Consider the following 16018-nt stretch of genomic DNA (forward strand, 5'->3'; position numbering starts at 1 on the left):
TTTTCCTGAAAACAAAACATCAATTTTTTCAACAAAACCCAAACCTATAATATTGGAAGGAGAGTGGTGTGTAGGAATCGTTGAATTTCAATATCCGTGTACAATGTTTACTGTTCAAGACCATGAGAATATTGTTTACATTACCAAAGTAATGACAATGCCTAATGAAGACAAACCATCCACAGTATATTATAAAACTCACATACCTGCCACAAATTATGATAATATTAACCATATTTTATCAGCATTAAATAATATAAGAGAAAAATCAAATTCCGCTATGATAATATTTCCAAATTTGTGTCTGTTACTGTATTAGATGAAATGATAAAGTCCGTAACATTATCTCCTAAATTGGGTTTACAGCTGGGATTTGAACCAAACAGAAACCTTGTTGAAAAGAATTTTGCTAAATGTCCAGCTAATTTACATTTAGGCTTACCATCTCAACTTTTCGTTTATTGTGATATAGTTGAACCTCAAATTGTGGGTGACGTAATGACTCCTCTTCTAAGAATCATACCATTAGATCCTTCAAAATACATCTATGGAGCCAATAAAATGCATGTATTTTCACCTCCGCATTATTTACCCGTCATGCGAAGGGAATTCGATACCATTGAAATAGATATAAGGTCAAGCACTGGACAAAAGATACCATTCCAATTTGGAACAGTGTGTGTTAAACTACACTTCAAAAATTATAATGCATTCTGAATTCCACAATATGACATGCCCATATGAACGCTATTACTCTCATCAAGCTGGGTCAGGTATAGGAGTGGTATACAAAGGAGCATCATATCAAAAGGGACATGGAATCGGAAGTTTCCTTGGGGTTTATTTAGGTCAGTTTTACCATTACTATCCAGTGGGGTTCGTGCTGTTGGTAAAGAGGCATTGAGTGCTGGTGTTGGCCTATTGACAGATATGGTTAGTGCGCGACCTATGGAGGATTCAATAAAAACACGTCTTAAAGAAGCTGGTTCAAACTTGAAACGAAAAGCAGACGAAAAAATTGATGATAGAATTAATATGTCCGGATCGGGCTATATAACAAAACGAAAACGTCTACCAGGAGTCATTCCATCGTTGACTGCGAAAGTGAAAGCTCTAAAAAAATCGAAAATTACTTCAAAACAGATCAAAGATATATTTTCTAACAATTAATCATAATGTCTTTTTACACAGTCATTCCTGTGAATGCATTAAGTCTGAATTAGATTTGTTTGCATTACCATCTACACAAACTAGCATTGAAAGTGGGATTTGGATTCATTATAAGCCAATTTCGTCACTAGCGGACGATGGTCCAATAGAATTTCAAGTTCCCGGAGCAGGCGATGACTACATAGATCTTTCTCATACGTTAATTCACTTAAAAGCTAAAATATTGAATCAAGATAACACTAAACTAGTGACGTCTACAGTTGTTGCTCCTGTGAATAATTGGTTACACTCACTCTTCAGTCAACTTGATGTATACTTGAATCAAAAACTTGTGTCGCCACCCAATAACACCTATGCTTATCGCGCTTATATAGAAAACTTGTTGAATTATGCTCCTGCGGCTAAAAACTCTCACCTCACCTGTGGTTTATGGTACGAAGATACAGCTGGCAACATGGATTCCACGACTGATGGTAATAAAGGATTTATCAAAAGACAAGAGTTAGCCGGTGAAAGTAAAGAAATTGAAATGATTGGTCATTTACATGGTGATTTATTCAATCAAGAAAAATTTTTGATTAACGGTGTTGATATGTGTGTTAAGTTAGTTCGTTCTAGAGAAAATTTCAATCTTATGGCCTCTTCAGTTGACCTTAAATTGAAGGTATCCATTACGGATGCAACTTTAATTATTCGTAGAGCACGAATCAATCCAAGCGTGTTACTTGCACACCAGAAGGTTTTGGCATCTACCACAGCTAAATACCCTATCACTCGAGCTGAAGTTAAAGTTTTAACAATACCATCAGGTGTTCAAGGAAAAACTCTTGATAATATTTTCTTAGGACAAGTACCTAAAAGGTGTATAGTTGGATTTGTGAATAACGCTGCTTTTAATGGAAATCTCACTAAAACCCATTCAACTTTGAAAATTATGATATTAATACTTTTTGTTTATATATAGATGGTCAACAAATACCATCAAAAGCTTTACAACCCTCATTCGACAGCAATATTTATACTTCGGTATATCATACGTTGTTTTCCGGTACAGGTATACATTTTCTTAATGAAGGTAATGGAATATCTCGAGAACAATATGCCAAAGGGTATTGTATGTTAGCGTTTGATTTGACACCTGATTTATCAGCAAACTCTTCCAGTCACTGGAATCTTATAAAACATGGTAGTGTAAGATTGGAAGTTCGTTTTGAAACAGCTTTGACGCAAACTATTAACTGTATTGTTTATGCAGAGTTTGATAATGTTATTGAAATAGATAAAAACCGTAATATTTCAGTAGATTATAGCAGTTAAGAAAATAAAAAATTGTTTATAGATTAAGTATTTTAAATTGCTCAATAAAATGATTACATCATATAATATTTTTTTTGTAATTTAATCCTTGCAACCCCACAAAAATATCTGTCTTTCAATAAAGAGAACCATAACAGGTTATTGTTAACCATATTGATGATATTACCACTTTGTCGTTCAACCTGATAAGATTGTGCAACAATTTAGTAAATAAAATGAATACAATAGAAATACAGAATTACTTGAAAAAAATTGATCCATGCATTGAATATAATGTGTATGCAGCCAATCGTTTACCGATATATGTTGTAACTCCTGCATACATAGTAAGTAACTTAGATCCTGATAATAAACCAGGTTCTCATTGGGTTGCCATACACATAGATAAGAATGGATTTGGACAATATTTTGACTCATATGGTCGACCACCTCAAGGATACCACCGAATGTTTTTAGCGAGAAATTCTAGAATGTGGAATTACAATACAGATCGAATTCAAAATGATTTTACTATTGTGTGTGGAGAGTACTGTATAATGTATTTGTATTATAAATACTATGGTAGGAGTCTCAAAGATTTTCAACAATTATTTGGTGCCAATACTATATATAATGATGTGTTATTAAATGGTTTATTTAATAATGTTTTAAATTAAATAAATAATATTGAAGACACAATGTTTTGTTATTTTTTTATTTATTCTATACTAATAAACTAATACAAAAATATAATTAGTTCCAAACATGTTTTAACGGTTCCCAATTACCTTACAATCGTAAGCTTGACTTGACTTGACAAATATTAAAAAGAATCATAAGTATTTACAATAATTATACTTAGCACTAGCACAAAGAGTTCAAAATGCAAATAGATGAGTAACTTAAAACACTGTTTTTACAATACAATCTAAATTATTAAAATATTTAAGTCTAGCAATCGCAAAAAATACAATGATAGGTTTCTTAGAACAAAGTATAATATCTAAATGAAATCAATTATTTTTTTCACACGAAGAACATTTCAAAGTTATTAAGTTATAAAAAAAAAAAAGTTTATGCACTGGCACTACACACTGACACTTTTTCATTTGTCTGTATCTATTGTATATTTAACACAATCGTCCTTACTAGCCAACTGTTTAGTAATATTGTATATGGTGTCCTTTACGGTTTGCAGGTTCTTATCACAGTCACTTTCTGCGTAATATTTAAGTCGCACTTCAGCGTGTTTCCACTGTTCCATCGTTGCAATATTTTTTTTTTTTTATTAACGTCGTAAATTTCAATTTTAATCAGGTGTGATGCATGTGTGCCGTCGTCGCTGTTAGATTTGATGTACGAAATGCCACCACCACTCGTCGATCGACCAACACTGGATGACTTTTTCGTATTCGTCTTTTTCTTCTTTGGTTTTTCGAAAAAGTCATCGATGTTGTTAAATTCGTTCGATCTTTTATTGGCTATGATCGCCTTTTTGACTTTGGCTGCGAGGGTCCCTTCTTCATCACTAGGTTCGTCGTTTTCATCAGCGTAATAATAACTCTTGAAAGTATTTTCAGAAAACTGTAATAAAAAATTAATAAAAATGTTTTAGTTATCAGTTAAGTAAGTAGTATGTGATAAATACGTATAGGTATGCTAAGTATAAATGTACAAGTTAATAACAATGATAAATTAATAAGAGATCGAAGACAGCTAAAATGTATTAACCTCGTGGACAACACATATAATAAACAATTAATTAAACATCTAGTTGGTTATAACAACGTTAGGTCAAAGTATAAAAAGGTACTTACATTCATTTTTATAACAGTTTCACTATTTTAACACTTCACTATTACACTTAACTGGAGATCTCGCTTGGAACAGAGCACAGAGTGGAATACGATACCATGTGATTTTGAGTCGGTCTTTTTATATGGAGAGCGAGTATTGTTTCCTTAAAGAAAAGAATAAAAATGTTTACAAATTTCACCATAAATTTTATATTGAATAGGTATTATTCTGAAATGGTAATAATAGAGAAGAGACCTATTGTTAAAAAATAATAGAGAAGTAGTAAATCATTGATAAAATATAGTTACCACCCGTGGCAACAATGAGAGGATGCAAAGGTTTTGTACCTAGAATTTGGGTAATGTATTATGTATGACAAACAATTGATTGATTTATCTTTCACAAACAATGGCCATAATGTGTAAAGGGTCAGTATTGAGTAATTGTAAACGGTTATTAAGTAGAAATACGATACAAAGACCTTAGCGTTTTTCAATAAAAAAAGGATCGCTGATAGAAAGTAGAAAGACAAAAGCACAAGGAAACAAAGGGAACAGGTCCAAGCTTGAAAATGAGCCGTAGAGCATGAGTAAAGTTAATGCATCACTCCATTCGCGGGTGATATAAATGCAATCCGCGTACGTTGGTAATGAAATCCACGGTAAACTTCGACGTAACATGCGGGCGGTACAAGAGTAATCCGCGGACGGTATCATTGAAAGTCGCGGCCGATAACAATTATAATTCGCGGGCGGTATAATTTTAATTCGCGGGCGCTATCATTTTAATTCGCGGTCGGTATTATTTTAATTCGCGGTTGATATCATTTTAATTCGCGGTCGGTATTATTTTAATTCGCGGTCGGTATTATTTTAATTCGCGGTTGATATCAATTTAATTCGCGGATAGTATGGTGGCCCGGCCCTGGAGCAGGCCGCGGACCCTCCGTGGCTGGGGGCGCGGGGTGGCTTCGCAGGTGCTCGGGTATCGGTGAATCCCTTACTACTCACATTATAGGAGGGTAGATCAGGTGGGAGCGGAATTTGAGTTTTGATGTGGTATCACTTTTAGAACAAATGCACTCGTCAGTAGAACACAGCGCTGTATCGACTGCAAAAGCTAACGTATTCACATTGGCTCTTTGTTATGTGTCGTGCCATTGATTGACGTCGTTAAATGGCCGTTTCCAATATTCTATCTCCGGTTTTACCTTACTATTGAAATTGCATCTATTATCTATTCTATTTTAATATAGTTATTGATGATAGTTGATCCTTCCCTTTAGTGATGTCAGGAAGCTAATAACGTTGTAACTAGTACATAACAATTTCATAAAAATATCAGTTAATATATGACACTATGAAATTGGCTGTTCAAGTGGCGATATACTCGGCTTGATAAGCTCGTAAAGGAGGCAGGCAACTAGTTATTTGTCTATGAATATAAGTAATATTTGAACATTAATTATAATTGTCAAGTTATAATCTATAGATAAACAATTATCTTTTTGTGTCGACAGCCCCTACAGTTTTGATCTGTATGTCATATATATATTCGGGATTTTCCTTAAAATTATTAATCGAGATTTTGGAGTTTTTTTTTTAAGTAATACGAGACTAAGTCTGTTTAAATTTCATGAAGTAACTAGGTGTTGCTGGCTTCTGCCGCGTACAATTTCTTAGCAAACCACGGCGACATCGGCTTTAAAAATCAGAATATAATCAATTACCAGGATAAGTATAACCTTATGCCTATATTAATTCAGGATGCTATGGTCTACCCGTATGCCATTTCATCAAAATCTGTTCAACGGTTTCTGCGTTTACTTCGAACAAACATCCAAACATCTGCATAAATATTCGTATTTATAATAATAGTAAAAGGTAAGATAATATGTAAGAAAAGTATTTTTTTATTTACTGTAACATATTTTGACGTTTATTTTCTAACTTTAATTAGTGAATATTTAGTTGGATTCTCTTTTTATAATTTTAGAGACTATGATATATAACATTGTACCCATATCATCGTGATGCTCTTTGTCCGGTTAGGTTAAATTTATTTAGCTCATGCGTGCACGCAACGTGTAATTCGTTTATTTAAAAGGTCTGAGACCTTTGGTAGTAAAATACATGAATTAAATTGACCCCGGTTAATGTGTGTCTGTGGAATTATTAGATGATTTTTTTAATGATAATAAAAAAGAAGAGTCAAGAGTGGCCGGAATTTACCTCTGAAAATGTTGTGTTAAACGTTATAACTTCTAATGTAAGTTACGTTAAAAAAGGTAAAAAAAATATATTTCATGAAAAAAAAAAAAACTAAAATGACAATTTGTCGAGAGGTGCTTATTTTCGATAGTAAGTTAGAATTCTACAATGTGAAGCCATAATGACTGTAAAAAACGAACAAAATGTCAAGGGCAGTTCGGTCAATGACTTCTTTTAAGAAAAACACTTTGTATATAATGTTTTAAATTATGTTCAATTACAAGTTACGTTGCTTTACATAGCAAAATTCAGATAAGTAAGAATGTTATAAGAGAACATTACGGCGATGCAAATAACTATTCTCCATTGGTTTAGGTAATTAACTAAATGTAAAGAAACCGTAAACAAGTTATTTTACCTGACCATTTCTCTTTACGAAATATGATGTCTTTAAATGTTTTCATAACCTACAAGCCACTTCACACTGTTATTCTTGTATCTTAAAATAATTTGGTGAATAAATCGTCTTAATTATTAATTGAAAAGCGTTAACTCAATTATTTATTCAAATTTACAATGATGTTATAAACCATCGCGATCTATCAACTGAAAAAAACCTAAAACGACAGGCACTCAAAACATTTTTACAATGGATTGTAACAGATAACCCTGTTAAATTCAAGAGTATAACTGTCACCTACCACGCCGGCATTTAATTTATTCGATTAACCGGACACCGATTATCGATAAATTCTGCAGTGTAGAAATTTATTTACTTATAATATTTTTTAGTTTTTTTTATTATTTATTGTTAGATATTTGTTTTGTTTCTAAACTGAATGTAATCATTTTAAGTGTTAGTTATACGCAGTGGTTTCTTTGACACAATAGCCTTCGTAAACATTTTCGTTAAAAAATGTTGACTACCCAGGAGTCATATGTCATACTTTGTTTACATTTAGTTAAATACCTAAACCGATGGATTATACGTTGCAGTTTTGTAATAGTTCAATGCACATTAAAGTTCGGATGGATCAAGAACTACATTAGCACGGCTCGACGTTCTAATTAAAACAGATGTGGATTTAATAGAAAAAAGTAGGAAGAAACAATTTGTTATGCCGCTTCTGTTGCGGCGTTGTTTTCAAAACTTGTCTCGTTATATTTACTGTTACTGGCTCCGACATGTATTAGAACATCCTAAAATGGATATGAAAGTCTAGAACCCGAGTAAAGCGCCACCTACCGGTTTAAATTTTTAATCTAATAAATCTGTTGTCTTCTATATTCTCATTTATCGAACGCGCCTAGTTATGATAGTCGTGAAATGTTGTGAAATGTTCCAATTTTCTGTGCAATTTTCTTAATTTTTCTTACCGTAAGAACTTTCTACGAAGTATTAGAAAACTTTTAAAAAAGTTAAATGAAATCGGTTAAGTCATTCTCAAGCTATGGCGTGACCAAAAAAAATAGACTTTCATTTTTTTATAGATAGACCGAACTACGAAGTTTTACCGTGAAGCATTAGTATTACGGGGAATGTATAATTTTTTTTTTCTATTGCGAGAAATATTCTGTGTTTAATGCGTTTCCATTGTTCATGTTAAATTTCATCGTACCATTCGCCGTTATGGTAGTGACATTATTATTAAAGTGAACAAAGCCTTTTAATTTTCGATAAAAAGTGCAATTATCTATATCTGCAATTTGTCCTTTGCCATCTGTCTGTATGGGTCCCGGGCGTACTCAACATGCCGCGAAGTTTAGTACCCGCTGTATTTATGATTCACGACGGTTAATCATGAAACTAAATTATGTATTTAAATGTAACAAAAAGAATGTATTTGATCGATACGTCTTATCGATTTTAAAGATAACATCTTTTCTGTATCTGTGTAAGCCTTAGTTAGTCAGCTCATATTAAAGAATATGAAGCCAAATGCGTACACGAATAAAATTAATATACGTGTTAGTTTTATTATATTAAGCACTTGATTGTATTTCCCTTTAATTACTTTCCCTAAAATATTCGTTCGTTAATTTTTTAATTAACCTCGTATTATTTTTCGTGATCAACAGGAGCTCATCTGCGCAGAGCGGCATCCCAGGAGGCGGAGAAGCGGCGCTCCTCGCTCGGCAACGTCCCCACAGTCCGGCATCGAGCCTCAGACGCGTTCCTGGACCCTCATCATGCCGCTATGCTGTTTAGAGATTCTCGAGGAGTGAGTTTTAAAGTGTTAATTTAGACCCGCGAGCATTCAAGACAAGCTCTTAGCTCTTAGGTTGTATCTTCCAGCAATGTGGAAATTTCCGAAATTCCGTTGTTTTATAATCATAATTTTCTTTGAAAGTTGTCAGGATATCATCCTGAATTCGTTATTCACTTCTATTTCTATTAGTAAATCTGTGAATAAATATAAAATAGTATTAATGTTAATGTTGTGTATGACGTCATATTACGTCACTATTACTGGTACGCTCTGCACTTAGGCGAAAGATCGCTTTGCCAACTAAGACGGTTCATTCACGGCTCATAAAGCATATTAAGTTCGGATTAAAAGCAACAGGTGTTTCTATACAGGATAATATAACTATTCGGTGAAGCGCTATCAAGTTGGTGTTAGAACATCGACATTGCGCTACTTGTAAGGATCAAACTAAGCTTAAATTAGGTTGAATAGGAATGTAATATGGCATATATAGCTATAGATATATGCCATTGTCAATTAGTAGACAATTAGTTTTGAATAAAACCGTGGCCACTAGAATTTGACTACTTTTAAGAAAATAAAATGCAAGAAACTCGCAATACATTTTGTAAGAATTGCAACTCGAATTCAATTTTCAACGTAACAAAACTTTATATTCAGAGTCAAAGTAATCTACAAAAATGAATAGAAACGAATTTAAAATGTGAAAAATTCACAACTAACAAATTTTGTGTAAATTTAAAATTACACATGGATTCTAAATAAGCAACAGTGGCTACAAAAAATTAATTTATGACGAACAAAATCATTGTTCTTTGTGAATTTTACAGTTTCGGAATTTTATTTTTTTGTAGATCAGTCGACGTTTAATGGACACGATTCTTTAGATCGTTACAAGCAAAAGGATAGATTAGCACCAAAAAATGTTTTTCCATAAATTTATCATTTTGTCACTGACTTTCTTTTCTGTGAATGGAGATCTTAATACCTTCAAAAATGATGGGCGGTGGTCCTAAGAATTATTTTTGTAGTTACCTATAGCTATACTTAAGGTGGTAGCTCAAGGTCCATTTTCATACATTTTGTTTCGGCTTTAATCTGGGTAACTAAACAAGTATTGGCAAGTAAAGAATTTAAATTCACGTCTAGTTAGTGATTAGTTCTCGCAGTTGAAAGAAAAACGTAAAAATAATTAATAATCATGGATATTTCTGCCTTTAAAATTTCGTCATATTAAATTTTAAAGGCCGAAATATCCATGATTATTAATTATTTTTACGTTTTTCTTCAACTGCGAGAACTAATCACTAACTAGACGTGAATTTAAATTCTACTACAATACTTAAAGCCGAAACTTAAGTGCCCCCATCCCAAATTCACTCTGTATAATTAGCATAATGGTCTCAAGTGCAGTACTAGACAACTTTATTAGACTAGTCAACAAGTTCAAATAGGTGACTCTTAATAAACTAAACTTTATAAATATTTTATTTATATATAATGTTATCGCAAAACTAAAAAGGAAAATCTAGACAGAACAGCTTCTGAGTGGTTATTAAGACTTTGAGATAAATATTTTTGTTGGAACATTCTGTGTAGTATAAAAGATGGCAGAATTGTTGAATGCATTTCTTAGAAAGTCCACGTCAACACATCAAGATCTATTTTAATTGACGGATTAAAGTGGATACTTTATTTATTTATTTCCAAGAAAATCGTTATAAAGCAGCTACTAAACTAAGGGCAGGACTAGTCAGCTCACACTAATTATTATTTTTTTCTGCAATTAACAAACATTTATTATTTGCTCTGGCTGGCATCCTTCTGAGTGATATATAATCACTTCCTACGAAAATTCGATATGTACACACAGTATAACTACAACAACCAATAAATAAAAAAGTATAAGAATAATTTGCTATCATGTTTATAATAAAATACCTTACATTCTTCGATATTTAGCATTAATGCAAATGAATATAACATATAGAACACATTAAATGATATTTCGCATAAAAGTACTCATAATTCAAATAAACCTGTTCATATATATATCAATCAAAATGTTATTATAATTTGAGTAAACTGATAAATTTTGTGTTTGTGTAATGTAATAAACTTTCTCCATAAATCATAATAATATGCGATTTAACTATGTCGCATAATTATAATTAATCAATAAACATCAAAATGTTGCGATATGAAGAGATAGATAGTGAGTTATTAGGTTTCTACAAGAAAAATAATATTTCGATGACTTTCACGCATAAGGTTCGTAAATATATTTTTTTTAATGGAGACTTGTTTTAACACACTTTATTTTTTGGCAAATATTTAAATCATTTTTTATCTATGTTTTTCATTTGGGAATCATTTTGTTCAAAACATAGGAACTTGAAAATGTCATATTTATCAAAACAATAATGTTAATTAAAACGGGTATCCTGTAAAATCATACTTTTTGATTTACGATCTAATACGTGGGAGCTATCGATTATTGGCAACGTGCTTGAAAAGTTACAAAAGAATACTAATACCCCGTTGGAGTGACAGGGATCTAGATGGATAAGGCCGGGCGACAGAAAAGTAGGTGACGCAATATCATGGTAAAACAATAGCACAATGTTATATCAGATATCATTTTTGTCATAAAAAATTACGTGTATTAATACTAAATTATGTAAATGCCTAACAGAACAGTAACATGCTTACTAGTTCACGGAATATACAAGTAATTGGGACAATGTGGATACAATTGCAAGTTACTTGCATGTAATTGTGGATATAGCTTTTAACAATGCAGTGTTATTTTATGTAAGCGAATTGACGCACTTAAAATTACTACTAAATGTAATAAACACCTACTTGCTTGTCAGAAACTAGCTCACTGATTAGCTTATACAGTATACAAGTGCAATATGTGGCAACTGCAATGAGCTGTAATGCAAATGTGTCCGCTACAATCAAAAAATTAAATATTATGCAATCTACTTGCTTGTCAGATACAGGCATGACAGTAGGTGGCAAGTGCAAGGTGTTGTTATGCAAGTGTGCCGGCTATAGGCATGTGTATTTCCGCCTTAATACACGCACTACAGTAAGTTGCGCTTATAATAAGGGGGATTGCAGTTTTGTTTGTCATTTCGATGCGACGCAATTTGCAGGCGCCCTATGGGTTTTCTCTATTTACATTAACTCGATATTTTGTAAAGTATTTACATTTTAATTAAGTACAGTGTGTACCTACTTACGCCTGTCTTTCCTTGAATGTAGATTCAGCGATGACTTTGTTTTATTTTTTTATACTTTGAGATATTGTGAAGATAACTAAATGACTGCTGAAATTAATAAACGATTCAAATTATGAACTACAGATAGATCTACTAATAAGGCGATTAAATTAAGTCACCTGTAACCTATATTATAGTATTTTCACGATAGAATTGAAGATAGCGATTTGGAAACGTTATTTTAGCATTAAGATCGAACGTTAGTTTAGCATTGATAGGCAGATAAGTCCCGACATATCCGTGAAAATCCTATGAAACAATAGAACCTAATATTAAGTTGATTCTAGCGCCATATATAATCAATGTTAATAGGATGCCATCACTAATGTTTTCATTCCTTTTTCAATAAAAACTTTTTAGATCTAATAAAAATATCAAACACATCTGTTAGTCATCATAATAAGGGTGTTTGTGTTCAACCCTTCCGGTTACCCTATTCCTGTAGGGGTTGATTGAGTATTAAATAGGACGGCCAAGGTAAATAAAAAGTATGTACTACGCACTGCGAACAACCCCCTGTGTGCCTCGTTAAGACGCTGAGGATTGCAGTGCAAATTAACGTTTATACTCTTTTTGACGTGTAATTATAATTGCAAATGCATGTATTTTTCCGTATTTTTATATAATTTTTGATACAACGTTCTGTGCTACTAGTTTATTATGCGCACTATTATTATTTGCATGAATTCATCTTCACTCAGTTATTATCTTAATAAAACTGCTATAATGAATATCAAATAGCATTAAAATGTTTACAACGGTGTACTTAATAAATATTCATTATAATTTTCTGTAGATAGATTTAAAAATATTATGTTCTTATTGTCCCAGTGCATTAATATTGCACGACGACTTTCTCTTTGTTTACGTAAAAGAAAAATATAATTATTTTTTATAAAACTACATCGTTCTAATTTCTTTTACAGTTGCCAGTCGCTGACCCGTTCCTGGAGAAAGTTAACCTTTCCGATTTAGGTGAGTCGGTAGATAAGAAGAACAATTAAGACTTTGCCTTTGGGTCCGATGTATTTAGCCCAAGGATAAGATATCTTATACAAGCGTGCTTTCTGTTTTGTAATATAAAAAGGTACGAAAAGAAGAGAAACAACCAAGCCTTATTTATTTGATTGTTCTGTAACATTTTGTTTTTTTTCAAATAATACTATTTTGTTACTAATTGGCCACGAGTAAGAATTATACTTATAGCACGAGTATTATAGCACGACTTTGTAGAAAAACAAAATATATCTATCTTTCTATGTTATTCATCACTTTAAAAACATAGTTTCTTATTTCAAAAATAATTTCCCGTTATTCTTATTTCCAATAAATACTTCGAATCGAATTCATTGGTGGGAAGGTGGAAGTGGTACTTGATAAGCTAATTAGTGATTGGAGTTCCGCGGAGCCTTAATACAATAGTTATGTAATTACAAGCTATCACAAATGTTTCAGAGCAAAAATGTATTCCTTGTATGTTCCTCGAGACGTGCGTCCATTTGTGATTCAGTACTAATAAATTCACGTTCAAACAATATAAAAAACAAATGACGTAAAACGGCACCCGCAGTAAAATGTATGCGCTTCCGAGACGTATAATATAAAAATAACATAGGTAATATCTAAGTATTTGTGCAACAAAATTTACATTACCTTATTTTATAATATTGGGTAGATATTTATATTCCGCTCATCATTAGTATTGAAAATTTGTAAATCTCAACGCTTAATATGTCAAAGGTATTATATTATAATAACCCTATTATGTTCAGAACAAAGCTTTGGCCTCGCCGCCGTGCAGGTTCCGGGCGGCTGCAGGATTGTAATACAATATGAACATTGAACAGTCACTGCACCGCATCACCGGCGAAGGGAGCTTAATATAACAACCTTAATGTAAAATGTATGCTGCATGCACCAGTTTGAAATGTCTAACAGTGCTTCGTCTTTGAACCTCGCAAGGCTTTGTGTGGCCAAACATTACCGCTTTTGCGGAACAGAAAGTTCTTCGTGTATGTTTACGTTCAGGAATATCCCTTTTTAAGCACAGTGAATTTGTAGAATATTTTTCTCTAAAATATAAAAAATATATATATATTATTATTATGTCTGTTTTGTGCAACGTGTAATACGTTATCGTGTAATTTACGCTGTAATACGTATTTTTTTAATTATGCTCTTCAAGATTGTCGGTAAATTGTCCTCAAGCCATACACTAATGTTGCTCGTATAAGTCGGTTCCTTGGTTTTGTGAACAGTGCTATCGTCAGGAATCAATTCAATTGCGTTACACCACTATATACTAATCGATAAGTGTGCTGTTAAAGCTGCTCACAAACTTTCATTTGGATTTGAATTTCATAACCTATATCGCCAAGACACCGACTAGACACCCAGACCTTAGTCAGCGTTTTGATATGAAATACTGAGAAATATCGATGTATTATATTCGTGTACATTTAGGTCATTGCAGTTCGTAGATTTATGAACCCTGATCTAATACCTTTAGGATAATCTTAAGGTTAGGATCTTTTGATTTACGATATGCCTTAACGACCAAATAAAATAATGCAGAAAATTATTTGTTATTACATGGAGGTCGAGTTGTTGAAATGAATTAGATCGTGCGATGTATATTTAGCTGGCACCTGTTAAAACCATTTCGTACGTAGTATGTTATGTGTATCATTGAATGTATTTTAATAAGTAATCTTTCATGAGTCGAATGTTTCAAGGATGCTTTCTCAAAAGCAAATAATGGTCAATGCTATATGAAATGATTACGCGGATATGTTCCACCATAATAATCTAGCTAATATGAGAAGGCGCACACGTTTCATTGCCAATGTTGACGCCGGTCTCGTTCCGCAAATAAACATGTTTACCCATCGATTAAACGCACTGAACCCACATGAACAAAATGCATTTGACTCCGTTATCGTTTATGTATGGAATTGTAAATTTTGCTCGCATAAAATTTTACTGTTGTTGTGATAACGATAAATTTTATCACAGTCCCGCGACCCACCTTTGTTTATTTCCCCCGCTGTGCTCCCAACGTGCCGCACTTCATGTGCTCAATCGACGTCCACGCTATTAAAATGTGATTTAAATTGACATAGTACGTGACCTTTTTTTATTGAATTTCAATACAACCGTATCGACAATGCACATTCAAATCTCGCGTAGGATGTTCAACATTTACAAAGGTATTTAAAGATCAATATTTTTTTAACATTCGCACTGGTTTCATTGGAACAGTCGGGTGCTACTTGCGAAACTATTAATTGCTTTTCTAACCGCATTTAATTTAAATTTAATGTGTTTGACACGTATGTTGATATTGTTTATTATACTTTATCGGGGTTTTGGCGTGTGTTTTTCAGATTAGTGTGATATTATACGCCTTATATTATATAATTAAATAATTTTAGTTAGAAATTCAAACTACTCGTATTACGTGAAATTTTACATTTTGTGGTGTATGTATACGCGGGGTTTCTAACGGAAATGCTCAGGACTGAATTCTCGGAATGCATCTTCCTTAATGTCAGGCCAAGCTTACGTCAAACGTCATTCATTAACGCATTATTATTTATGAGAAACGAAGTGTAGGATAACCGCTCCACGGCATAATGCAACCGTTTGACAATTACGATAGTAGGAATTAGACATTTGGTTTTTGATTTTGATTTAACGTAATGTACTCGTATATACGCGATATTTGTTACAATACCAGGCATTGACATTCACTATGACTTTAGATTCTAGCAATTATGTATAAGAATATGTTTGTTTGTAGATGTCTTTATTTGTTTCCTCATAATTATTAACTGCTTATAGCCTTTTCGCAAATAATGTGTTATTTAATCCGCTTTACCACTTTGCGTATCATCACTGTGATAGGTCTCATTGTGGACTGATTTTTTAACACTTAATTGTATATAATCGCACTGAATCTTTAAAATTCAAACTCTTTTTATATGAAGTATCTGTTCGTTAAATCGCAGGAGGTCGCTGGATGCAGGCCGCTTCCGATAAGTAG

At 32.7% G+C, this 16018-nt stretch overlaps 1 protein-coding gene across 2 annotated transcripts in view; it reads left to right on the forward strand.

The window, feature by feature from the left end:
- The window catches only part of LOC115448629, a 119357-nt gene that overhangs the window by 84485 nt on the left and 18854 nt on the right, over positions 1–16018 (forward strand). For both annotated transcript variants that reach the window (XM_030176117.2, XM_030176116.2), the window contains exons 9-10: positions 8553–8695; positions 12900–12948. In XM_030176117.2, the coding sequence (XP_030031977.1) occupies positions 8553–8695; positions 12900–12948 (192 nt within the window). The remainder of the gene's footprint in view (positions 1–8552; positions 8696–12899; positions 12949–16018) is intronic.

The sequence above is a fragment of the Manduca sexta genome, chromosome 27 (assembly GCF_014839805.1).
Source record: "Manduca sexta isolate Smith_Timp_Sample1 chromosome 27, JHU_Msex_v1.0, whole genome shotgun sequence".
Classification (NCBI taxonomy): domain Eukaryota; kingdom Metazoa; phylum Arthropoda; class Insecta; order Lepidoptera; family Sphingidae; genus Manduca; species Manduca sexta.